This window comes from Vicugna pacos, chromosome 1 (assembly GCF_048564905.1).
Source record: "Vicugna pacos chromosome 1, VicPac4, whole genome shotgun sequence".
NCBI lineage: Eukaryota > Metazoa > Chordata > Mammalia > Artiodactyla > Camelidae > Vicugna > Vicugna pacos.
In genome coordinates, this window is record NC_132987.1 from 111,047,269 (window position 1) to 111,060,580 (window position 13,312).

The following is a 13,312-nucleotide window of genomic DNA, read 5'->3' on the forward strand; positions in this document are numbered from 1 at the left end:
TGTAGTATCTTGATCCAGCACTTGTTTAATAAATGTCAATTTATTCTTTCAGCCTTGCCTGAATTCAGATGATGGATAGTGAAACCTCACCTGAGCTATTAAAAAAAATGTATTTTTCATGTTGAAAATCAAATGTCCCAAATCTGAAATATAAGAGCATGCTGTCTGCAAGATAGCAAAGTCCAAAAGAGAAAAACTTAATGGCTTTTGATTGAAATTTCAGTGAGCAACTTATGGTCACACTTTTCAAGGTGAACCTTCACTAAAAACATCCCTTGCTCGTGGCTCAGAGACCAAATGTAAGGGATCAGTGTATTTTATTTGTTCATGGATTTTGGTAACGTCTATAGTCCTTTCCTCTTTGCAAATGCCTTTTCACCAGCTGTAAAACAATTTAGAATTGACTTGAAAGCAAAAAGACAGGCTTGCCATTTGAATATGACAAAGGGATATTTTTGGGACACTGGGGGGACAAAAGCACTTTAAGTTATGCTCTGTGTGATGAAAAAAAATACTTCTTATTTGAAGTTTCCTTGTGATTGAGTGTAGATGGGACCCATGTGAGCAAGGCTTATGCCCCAAGAGTGGATCAAAATGTGCTAGGTTAAACCAAGCAAAGGTAGCTAGCTTTCCCTATGGATTCAAAACCATAGAGAAGATACTGTCTTTGATTAAGAGAGAAAGGGAAGATATAAAGGCTGCTTTGATTGTGGCATTTAGAGGGAACCCTTGGTACTTGGAAATGTGAATCTGGAATCTGAACTGCGTCATCAAAGTAGAGATGGATTCAGTACTCCTCAACCACTCTCCTAATGATTGGAAAAAAGCGAACAAAAAAGATATTCCTCTATAACACGAATAAAATATTTACAAAAAGAAAAAAAAATAAGAGAGAAAGGGAGGGAGGAAGGCCTCCGTGTCACTGCAGAGGTAACACATTAATGTAGAGCCAGGTCAGAACTAAGTCCTTGTGACTGTAGCTGCTGTCACTCACTGACAGGGCTGAACTACCCACAGAGCTAAAAGGCTGGGATGTTGCTTTCCCTTGCAGAATAATCCAGCTTAAGAACCCTGAGTGTGTATCCCTCTGAAGCTTCCTGACAGCTTGCCTCCCTCCAGGGGAAAACTAAATCGGATTTAGTCCTTGTTCTCTTCTTGCAAATAAATTCCTTCTTGATAAATATGGTTGCTGGGTTACAGGCTAACTTGTAAGTCGAGGAACGTAGGGACAGTGTCTCTTCCCTTGTGGATCTCAATGTATCCTTCCTGCTATGGTCTGAATGTGCCCCCCCACCTCAAATTCATATTTTGAAATCCTGACCCTCAAAGAGGATGGTATGAGGAGGTAAGGCCTCTGGGAGGTGTTTAAATCATGAGGATGGAGCTCTTATGAAAAGGATTTGTGCCCTTATAAAGAAGGCTCCAGAGAGACCCTTGCCTGGCCCACCATGAGAGGACACAGGGAAAAGTATGTGACCTGGAAGAGAGCCCTCTCCAGGCTATGCTGGCACCCTGATCTTGACTTTCAGCCTCCAGAACTGTGAGAAATAAATTTCTGTTGTTTAAAAACTATCCAGTCTATGGTGTTTTGCTATAGCAACCTGAACAGACAAAGATACCTGCTCTCTCTTCTTTCCCCCTTCTGTCTTTGCCTCCTCTGATAGAATTCCATCTTATAGAATTAATTCATTAGTGCGTTCATCCACTTATTGAAAACATATTTTCTGAGTGCCAACTGTCCCTACTACGTACCTAGTAGGTGCCAGGCACTGTCTCCAGTTCTGGGGATATAATGGCAAACAAAGGAGGCCAATTCCCTGCCCTCAAGGAGCTTTCCTTCTAGAACTCTCTAAAGTTAGACTGAACCTCGGGTCTTCTATCAATAGCTTTTTGAATTTGTGGCAAATTCAATTAACCGAGCTATGCCTCATTTTCCTCATCGTGTAATGGGGATAATATTAGTTTGTATCGGTTGGCCTTTGTGAGGATAAAATGAGATAATGTATATAAAGCAGTTAGGAGCAGAGCGTGTGGCTATGACCTAGTGTGCAATGCGTGCCGCCACTTTCCCTGAAGTTGTTTCCCTGAGGTGTTTATTGCTTCCTCGTTTGCCCGGGCACCTGGAGAGACCACTTTGCTTAACGCCTCATTTTCAGCACCAGGGAGCAAGCAGGAGCCCTCTGAAAATGCCCAGGGAGCAGCAGTTGTGGGAGCAGCGCAGAGCTGTTGCAGGTTAGTGCACTATCCAAGCACACCTTAGTGTGGTCACCCCAGGTCCTGCCAGAAGATGTGGGAGGCAGCACCCTTTTATATGCAGAAACCCTTTATACATGAGCAGAAACAAGTCAAAATGAGGTTAAGGGATGCTCTAAGGATACACAGGCTGTTTGGGCAGAGGGAAAGTCAGGTCTATTGTTTTTCCAAAGGGTAGTATCTCTCCTATATTTATAGCGTGCATATATCTAGAGGGTAGTAGAATCTTCTCTGCCTCTACTCATGACTTCCCAACACTTCGAAACTTTTTGATATTGGTGAAAGAAGTAAGTCGTTTCAGATAATTTTTCAGACACATTCAATTCTACTTTGGCTGTGTCCCTCTGTCCTATATGCCTTGCAGGTCACTGTCCTGGTTTCTGACAAGTATTGTGATGAATTACAAGCTGGGAGTAACTTGAGTTTCTTCACACTATTGATTTTAGGAAAATTCAAGCTTTCAGAAAGTTGGCAAGTCATATATTTAGTGTCATTTGTCCTTAAAACAACACTTGTCCGAAGAAGAAACAATCACCACACTTTATACTTTCACTAAATCAATGACATATTTCTTAAAATAAAAAAAAGAATTTAAATCATTTTTTAACACAACGGAAAAGAAAATCTTAACTTTTTACATTGCTTAGATTCTTGATAAACTTCTGGATCTAGTTTACTCTTAAAGTAAGTTTTTATTTATTATTATTGTTAATTGTTAAAGCACATCTACTATACCTATTTATTAATTTGTGAACTAATACTGTTATACAAAGAAGTGTTCACCTTTTTATCCTTAGTTTTTTAAAAAATTTTGTCTCTAATTAATATTCTTCACAAATCAAAGGAGTCTACTCCTTCCTGGGGTGATAACTTCATTTTAGGTAATCTGGGTCTCAAACATTGACCAAGGTGTTTTTACAGTTTTACAGTTTATTTTGGTTTCAATTGCTGTTCTCCTTATTTTTTTTTTTCCACATGGACAACTGCCTCTTACAAAAAGGTTCTAGCCTGTCTCTGTCATGGACTCAGTATGTGATTTTGAACAGATAATTCAGCTTCTAAAGGTTTTTTGTTCTCTTCAAAAGTAATACGAAGGGCTGAGCTTTCTCACCCCTTAGGTTTTTTGTCATCTCTAAGTCTCCCTGAGTCTATTAAAATCCATTTTTTTTCCCCACGGGAGATAAAAGACCTTAGATTTGCTAATAAAATTACTACTGCTTATTCCATAAGCAAGGCAGAAATCAGTTTCATTATTGTGGGTGAGTCGTTAGAAAGACTGGAACAACAAAATGCACTTGACACTAAAACTATATTGATTTCAACTTAACTCTCCTCTGGTGCCTCGGAAAGCACTCCAGGCTGTTGGAAAGCTTCAAGCTATGCTGGGAGCATTGTCCTCATTGGTGCTTAGGCAATATTAGACTGGAGTCCCCTGGGATTTTTTTTTTTTTTTTTTTTGGTTTTTAGTTCTCCAAATAAATTCCAGTTTCAACACATTTACTTGTCATCTGCTCCTGTCTCACCCAATACAGAACAGAAAGAACAAAACAATGGTATTCAACTCTTCTGATTGTAAGAATTTCAGATTAAGGAAGCTTTGTTTTGTGGGTTTCATACAAGAGTGATTAGTTAATCAGTGGTTAGACTGTATTCAGAAAACAGCACTTTTCTGGTGTAAAGGCAAGAAAAGGTATTGAAGATGCTAATCTGTGGATCTGAGTGCACTAAACTGGGGACAGAGGGAATGATACCTAATTGGGGACTGAAGATACTGCTTTATGCTGACTGCTGAGGGCACCTGGGTTCCTTATTATCAGATTATGTCATTAGAAATTTTATCTTATAATAAAATTGTCTAACTTTGGTTTTCTCTTTGACAGACTCTTATTCCACATCCTCCTCCTCTCAATATGAGTTAACCGCTGAGAATATATTGTCAGTTCCTTACCTTGAAGAAGGTCATTGTTGATCCATCTCTGACCGCCCCGTATTCTATCTTGGTTTGCTTTGCCAGATCATCTGCCGAATCAATGGGGGATTCCATTCTCTCTACTGTCAAGAAGGCAGCCAGATTGGCAGTGTAGGATGAAATGATGATTAGGGTGAAAAACCACCATATCCCGCCGACTATTCTGGTTGATAGCGCCTTGGGCATCAACTCTGATCCTGCGATGGTATTATCAGAGTAAGAGTGTTAAACAGGGTTAGGAGAAGAGAGGACTCATGATTCAATGCAAGTGTAGGGAGAGAATACGTTTCTGCGACACAAAATTATAACTCTGTCAAGGACTTACTCTCTTGTGTGTAGGTGAATAGATGCATTTTTTTAGCAAATGAAGCAAAATCTAAATGATCTTTTATCATTCATTACTGTTGCTGCTTAAAATGTCATTTATTGGCATTGGATGGGATTAAATGGTTTTAATCCTGAGATATTCTATGCCTAAAATGTATAGACAGTTTACTCACTTAGCTTTGAGTTTATTTGCTTGTTTTTTGCTGAAAAGTCTATCCCCAGATTTCTGGCCTTTTATTACTGTCTAATATTCATCTTATGGTATAAAATAAAATTTTCTAGGTCTTTGTACGACTGTGAAAGCTTTGAAATACTAACTTATTTTTATTTGATATTAAAGAATGTGTGAAACTTTCAAAAGATTAATACATCATGCCATTTATCACATGTATTTTAATAAAACAGAAAAATCAAATGAAATTGGATGCAACCATACTTGACAGTAGATAAATCTTTTTTAAAAAATTGTTTTATGTTACTTTTGAAGTCAAAATTATTTTTTTCTAATGTAGATTCTTATTTTTCTAAAGAGGCTATATTTACCGAAAAGGCAAAATTTTGTCCTCAAACGAAGTACTATTTTTTAAAACTATACGTCAAAGATTGGCTGTTTCTCAAGTGAAAAGGGGCCCTTCCTGGTAAAAAGATACGTTTTAGGTGTTATCAGGTGATTCCTGATTATTTGTAAAAGGTAATATAGAGGCATTTACTGGGTTTGCCGTAAAAATCCTTTCTCTCTTAAAAAAAGGGTATATAGGTAAAGTGTATTTCCACAAAGGAAAAACGCGTGTGAAAACTCTAGCTCAAAACTGGTTAACTACACTATGGAAGCCTACAAATCCAGCAGTAGAATCAAAGGGGCAGAAAGGCCTATGTGAGCTCATGTCAATTGTGTCAATTCATGGATGAATTTCCCTTGCCTGAAATTCATTGCTGGTCCTGTACTTAGAATTTCCTCCACGAACTTGTAGGAATGACAGAGTTTATGTGGCCAGTTAAAAAGTGGAAAGAAAACACCCTAAGTTTAAAAATCCAAAGTGTTGAAGTTCAGCACATGAAATATCTGATTTAAAGGAGTCTTTCAATCCTGATTGGGGGTTTGAAGTTTTGTAGTTAATGGCTTAAGCTGGAGAGGGAAATTGGTCTACAAATAAATGAGTTCATGCTCAGGTTTAATCTATAAACAGACACACATATTGCTTATGAATCAAAGCCAGCTCAAGGCTCGTGATAACCAGGTTGGAAGAGTTTCTGGGCTTTGAATTAACAGATATATTCTCCAAAAGCTTCTAGGTATCTTTGTGCTTTATTCTCTTTTAATGAGGTTAATGGCTTTGCTGCGGTTTTTCTTTCTTTCTTTTGTTTGCTTGTTTGAATTTTGGTGTGTAATATTACACAGATTTATAATAGTTTTCATTAAATTGCCTCCAAGGATTTAGTAGAATAGTTTGTTGCTATTGTTTTAATCTTGTGGTTTAATGGGATTTATATGCCTGTGGGGGTGTGTGTGTATTTAATGCCCAAGTTTGTTTCATTTCTTTGTACTTAATTGATCTAAAAGGCTTGTGGCAGTGCGATATGATTTTAGATCTTTAGCTGGCGATCATTAAAATACCATTTATTTCATAAAATAGCTGTGGGAAATAAATAATATAGTTAGTAAATGTATTTTCTTAGCTTAGAGGTATAGATTTTCTGCTGTAAATTCATCTTTATTTTATTTGGTTGCATTTGTGAAAAAATCAGACTTTAATTCCTTATCTCTATAATTATGTATTATATAGCAGTAAAATTGGACAGACGGATAACCAATTGTTGACATAGAATAATAAAGTCGCATCTATCATTTTAAAATACTACATATTTATACTTTTGGATAAAGTTGTCTTGGAAATTAAAAAATGATTAGTAGAAACCTACTCAAATTACATTTCAAACCCTTGGTAGATGGTACGAATTAGATTTCTCAACATTTCATCTTTTTTAAAAAAATTCACACAGTTTTGTGACTTTTATGACTCTCCATGTTAACTGATTTACTTAGAAATGACTTCCCTCAAGTAGAGATGGTTTGTCTAAGTTTAGAACTCCAGAGGATGAAGTTACGGAAGCAATAAAGTAGAGTAAAACATCATTAGAAAACATTTGGGATGAGAGACAATACTTGCTGAAGTCTCTTTAGTGCCTTTTATGGCAGACATGACAGCCAATCCTGATCCAGACTTTGCTCACGCTCTGTAGAAAAGAGAAAGCCTGATCATCACATTAAAAAAGAAATTAAACGAAATGGTTTCCAACTGAGTACAGTGACAAGCTTCTGCTAACAAGAGCACACCATCAGTACAAAGGCTGGCTACCCAGTCCCATGCCACCTGCTAAGGACAGAGGCCCCAACAGTTACCAGTACCACAAATTTGTACACTGTAATGTTTGTTTCACCTGAGAAATATTTTTAAACTTCTTGAAAAACAAGCAGAGTCTGGTTGGGGCTGACTGTCATGTACCCAAGGTAGTGGTAACTAGCAGACACTGCATCCCACGGTTTGCTGTGGATGATGGTAAACTCCAAACAGGTAGAATATAAAAGAGAAATTTGAAGGGCAGGTACACTCATATGACAGAAGGCAGTCAGGGTCATACATGCCTGCACAGACTTGTTGCATGCTCTGTGAAACCTAAGTCTGTATTTTTAAGTTTTAATGGTACAGGAAGGCAAGCTACAGGGAAGGAGCAGGGGTGGGTCTCTTTCACTCTTTGAAAATAATTGCTCACAAGATAAATGCCTTAAAAATCAAATGCACTGGTAAAGCCATGTATGTCTTCTAATATGCTTTCCTGTAGAATTTATAGCTCTTTGCTGTGCTCTAAACTCATGCAAGAGATTTCTAGTAAATCAGGTGCTGTGTCTATACCTATTTGGCAGTGCCTGAATAAACTACACTTAGCTGAATGATGAGAGAATCTCCCCACTTTCTTCAATTATTTGGCATTTCCACACCAGATACCCTTGCTCTTTCTTTCTGGAACTTGTAGACACAGAATATAAACATTTCAAATAGTATGGTAACTCCCTCAAGAAAAGCCTTGGGTTTCACCACTAAGTAACAAACATTTTTAATATGTATCCCAGTTGAAATTGTCTTTGCCAATTTATTTTACAGCTTTTTGTCAAATGAGCAGATATTCCGAACACAACAGCATCTGTGATTTATGATTTTCTTAAATTAATGCATTTAATCTTGAGAAATATTTTCTAGACCATACGCCTGGGATCAAAGCTGAGAAAAATTCTCAAAGGAGCTGGATTTCTTCCAAAGGTTAAAACAGCTCACTCCTCCTGCCCCAACAAAATCAAAACCCTTCAAATCATAGAAAATGTATGAAATATATTACATTTCTACTATTTGGATTCTGTTTTTCCAACTGCTCCAGTTTACTGTTGCTATGGCTACCAATTGAGGGAGATTGTAAAAAGTTACTGGGAAGCTAAGATGAATCCCAGTAGGGTTTGTCACAGTGGTAATTAGGTGACAGTTTTAGGTACTGCCAGCTATTGGAAGAATGTAAGTCAACCTAATTTGCAAAGGATTCAAATTTCACTTCTTTCAAGCCTCTGACTTGTGGAATTATGGCCGAAAAGGAAAAGACCAGTACCTCCATCTATGCAAATCTGTAAGCACTTTCTAAGCTACTTTATCCTTTACTTCCTTCTAGGGAACTTTGCATTCCCTGCTTAATAGTAGTCTTATTTTAGACCTAAAGCAAAAGAGTTCCATTTCTGTCATATTTCTGTCTTTTTTATTTTTAAAACTGTCTAGGAAGCCAAGTTCTATTCGTTTAATTCCTGAGCTAGTTTGGAGCCTACCCTCTAGCTTCTTGGTGGAGTTTACCAGCATGAAAGCCTGTCAGCAGACTGTGGGATGCGTGTGACAAAGATGGGCAACCGATGTACCTTGTTGCATGAGAGCTCCCACTCCAAACCAGAAACTATTTAGTAAAGTAAAATTGTTTTCCACCACGTCTGAGTCAGGGTTGCATGGGTGGGGGTTATACCACTCGTAGGGTGTAAACCTGTGGTAGTTAACAGAAACAGCCTGTAAACATCAGATACATACATGTGGCACCAGCAAAAACCCACTGGACAATTCAGAACACCCAGCAACCAATGAGGAATGCATCAAACAAACAGTAGGTCCTATTCATAAACTCACAGCTTTGATGGGTAAAGTGCAAAGGAGACTTTAGGCATTATATTTAACAGACTTCTGTTTTCTAGGGAAACCCAACTGGCTGGCTGGAATTGTACTTCTCAGATCTATGTCTACTAAATTCTTTTGAGTTTTCATTCATTTCCATTTCACTGAACAACTAGATAGACTGTAAAGAGAAGTTCCCTGATCCCAAGAATTCACCCCACCAAGTAGCAATGATAGCAACACACACTTGTTGCATAACAGATACAGTGGCAGAATTTTGTGTTGCTAAGTGCTGTGGGAGACACACAAAACGCGGGTGACTTGCCTTCAAGGGGTGTCTGTGGATAAAAGCTTAAAGGAGTCTATGTGGTCTAGTGATTTCATAATGCATTAAAGAAGCTGCGAGTCTCACAGAACAAACTAGTGGTTACCAGCGGGGAGGGGCAACAGAGGGGTAGGGATTAAGAACTACAGACTATCAGGTATAAAACAAGCTCTAAGGATACATTGAACAACACAAAGAATATAGCCAAGATTATATAGTAGTTATAAAATGGAGTATAATCTGTAAAAATCGTTGAATCACTTTATTGTACACCTGTAACTTATATCATATTGTACCTCGACTATACTTCAATTAAAATAAAATAAAATTCACCAAAAAAAAGGAGCTACATGGTTGAAAAAATTGTGAACTTAAAGGAGGTCTGGATTGAGGTGTATTGGATATGTTTAGGATAGTATATGGAGATAAAAATCACAATCCTTAAATGAAGAGTAAAAATTCAAACATAGTATCCTGGCCCAGGCTTAGGGGTTCATTCATGTTAAACCCATAACATGTCTCAGTGGAGAGTTTTAGGTTCATAATTGCTTCTTGATCCGCTTTTAATTGTTTCTAGAACTACAGTCCGTGGTCACTTGATCACTCACCCTGTTAGGAAGTCAGCCTTGAATATGTCACTTAATCTCTCTGGCCTCAGTTTCCTTAGTAGTAAAGAAGGGGGAATTCAGATATCCTGGGAGTGTGTTAACACAAAAATCTGGGGGACTGAATAGATTTTTGGTTCTTTCTGTATTTTCTAAACATCTGTCTGATCTCTGTAGCCCAAGGAGCTCCCTGCTCTGGGGTTATTTTTTTGGGCTCTTTCCAAAGAGACATTAGCAGATGCTCTGCAAAGTGATCTGGAAATGATTTAAAATGCAGTAGTTCTCAGCACTGGTAGCTTTGCCATTTGCCATTGGGTCCTTTTAATGCAAGCTGGAGTGTTAGAGTAACGTTAAAACATCATAAAGCTGATGAGAACATATGGAATGCTCTCCAGCCATAAGGCTTCAGCAGTAAACAATAGCAGGTTGCTGACACATGGGGGAGAGTTGGGATGAAGGTGAATACATTATCTATAGCGAAAAGCAGGGCACACTGTGAATCATGCACAAGGAACTGGGCAGACAGTTCCTCTTAATGAAAAACCATTCTCTACATCCCTGGACATCTTAAAAGTGTATAGTGCCTCCTCATCCAGTCTAAGGGAGACTGAGATAACAGCTTCTTAGTTTATCCCACAATAATGGTATCTGACTCATTACTGCATCTCCTCCACAGCTGCAGGGCACGCCGGGTAGGTTCCTGTGAAGCTTATGAATATAGCTTTAATTGACAATGTCATGCCAATACATTTTAATTACTGTTTCAACAATATAATTAAATTTTGAATTTATACTCTCTTATAACCATACTAGTTTGCTGAGCTGAAGAACTGAATACCAATATTAATGAACCTACTAATTGAAGCAGTATGTGGAGTACAGAAGCCATTACTCGAACAATATCATTGTCACTTGTACAATAATTTAAAAATATTAATTGCAATAAATTAGGAGGCTTGTGCATTCAAAAGAAGGAGTTTTTCTAAACAGACCAGAAAGTCTGGCAACCACCAGCCTTCTGATAGTCTGGCATTTCTCCCTCATATATGCTCTGATGAATGAACTCACCACATTTCTCTTTGGAATGCTGCTTCTAATGAGGTCTTGTTTCAGTACTTCATACTTTGCAGCTATAAGTGGACAATTAATCTAATTTTCTACGGCAAAAAAAGAAAACTGTCTAAACAGCAGTGTGATTCTGCCTGCTCTGCAGAGATATTTTTGGTTCTTTCTCTCTGGGATTCTGAGTGACTTGGGGAGCATGTGGACTGAGGAATATTAAATAGTGATTTGATGCTGTGTAATGCAATAGACCTACCTGTTGCTTGTATGTAGTTTTTCAGCTTAAAATTCCTAACACCTACTTACAGATAGCCAGTGTGACAACAATGTCAGTGGTGGAAAGTCTGGGGGAAAGATTAATACATGACCTGCACCAATCATACCCTGAAGCTGCTATCCTCAACTGAATCTGATTTTTAGTAAAGTGATAGAGAAAGGGACAAATGTGCTTAGAATTTATGTCAAAACTTGCATATAAAAGACTATTGTTATGTTGAAATACAGAGGCTCATTTCAGTTTTATGCTTATACATGCCAGGCTTTTACTTGAATGGAAGACATAAAAGGATGGTCATACTGAAGATCTCTAATTAAGGGACACTCTTTATGGCTGAGAATGGATATTGGGCTGCATCAAGAAGAGGGAGATTCATCTTTTCAAATAGAAAGCTCTGTACAAACTTGTAGTATAACTGTTGGGTTTGTATTATAGCCTTATAGTTACAGTCAAAGGTTTTCTTGATTCTTCTTTGCCAGATACCAATATAGAAATGTTCATTTTTGATACTGACAGGCATATGTAGAATAGATAAACAAGATTATTCTGTATAGCGCAGGGAAATATATACAAGTTCATGTGGTAGCTCACAGCAAAAAAAAAAGTGACAATGAATATATGTATGCTTATGTATAACTGAAAAATTGTGCTGTACACTGGAATTTGACACAACATTGTAAAATGACTATAACTCAACAAAAAATGTTTAAAAAAAGAGAAATGTTCATTTTTAGGAAGATAGGCATAAATTATAAGATGTAGGTAGACATTATATCTGGATATTTGGTTTATTTAAATTGTGTGTTCAAGATGGATACAATTCCTTGGGATTAAGTACTTTACAAAAAGCAATTTGAAAAAAAATAGTCAACCATAAAACAAAAACACTGACATGCACCTTCTTAATAAGTCATAGTTGCTAAACTTTTGTATGGTTTTCCTTATAACTATAAAATTTTCTACCTTTATAAATTCAATTCAGTTCAAGAAATGGTTTTGTAAGCTTCTGTCTAGTGAGAGCATTAGCCTAAATGCAGTGACGGGCTTTATTTTTCCCCTTTAAAAAAAAAAGAACATGAAAGGATATGCTTCAAATTCAAAAACCTCTCTAGGGCTAAAGATGATGATGAGATTAACTGTTTCTCATTTCTACTTCACTGGCTTTGAATGCAAACCACTAAGGTGGCAACAAAAAGTCATTTTACATCTTAGCTAATTGGTGCAGAGTGACCAAGCTGATGGTCTTACACTATGGTGGCGGGGAGTAAAAGTGAACTGGCACACTTATTCAACCAGGATTTTGTCTTTGGGAATCACCTCCAGAATATATTGCTGGCTTTATGAAGTAGAAGCAGGAATGGATTCAAAGGTGTGGAGAAGATGAATGTAGTTGAGCGTATGATTCCCATGACAGTGCACCTGTGCACTGCAGGGACTTTTTTCTATATTTTTATATTTTCTATGTTTCACCACCATGCTGTTTACAAATTTGCATTTGATGCTCAACAATTCCACTTCCCCAGGACCCAGAGTGAAAGGCAAGATAATGAGAAGGGAATGACAGGAGAATAAGCTATACAGAGAAGAGCTGGTTTGTAGATGGAAGTGTCTGTGAGTAGGAATATTGAGTGGATAGTTTTGATTGTGGGGGGTGGGGAGGCTGCTTTCTTTTTATCTGATTAGAATTATTCTTATTAGTTAGAAAATATAAGGCGCTGGATCACCAGGAACTTACAGAGGAACAGACGCAATAAGGAGGGGAAAAGTAATGAATGTTACAGTATTCTGATGATAAAAAGAAAGTAATTTAAAGACCCAGTTGGGATAAAGTGTAAAAGGGTACTTTCAACCTGTGTGCTTGTGAGAACTTCTGGATGCTTTTGAGATATATATATATATATTTTTTTCTTTCACTGGCTTTGGTCAAGTCAGTGTCATAAATAATGTACTTGCCTCCTCATCAACATTGTCTTGTCTATTCTGCGCATCAGCATCCCTACTAGACAAAGCAGCAAACTGGGGAATGTGGGAACTCATTCTATTGCCCTGTGCTGCTTGGATTGCTCTTCTAGCCCTAAAACCACCCAGCAGGTGTGGACCCCAGCACAGCAGAATGGAGCAACAAGCCAGTGATTTCTTACTTATTGTTAGAGGGTACATCACCTTAAGGTGGTCATTTATGGCCATTTCACTTAGGAGCTAAGGTGGTAAATGTATCTCCAAAGGTGAGTGATTCGTCTTTGAAAATTTTGATAATCAAAGCAATATCATCTTTAGTTATTTAGAACACGACTTTTC

General features: G+C 37.6%; 1 protein-coding gene across 5 annotated transcripts in view; it reads right to left on the minus strand.

Moving 5' to 3' along the window:
• The window catches only part of GRIK1 (glutamate ionotropic receptor kainate type subunit 1), a 355,456-nt gene that overhangs the window by 29,859 nt on the left and 312,285 nt on the right, over positions 1-13,312 (minus strand). For all 5 annotated transcript variants that reach the window (XM_015244065.3, XM_072968128.1, XM_072968123.1 and 2 more), the window contains exons 12-13: positions 8,502-8,620; positions 4,202-4,419 (exon numbers count right to left, since the gene is read on the minus strand). In XM_015244065.3, the coding sequence (XP_015099551.2) occupies positions 4,202-4,419; positions 8,502-8,620 (337 nt within the window). The remainder of the gene's footprint in view (positions 1-4,201; positions 4,420-8,501; positions 8,621-13,312) is intronic.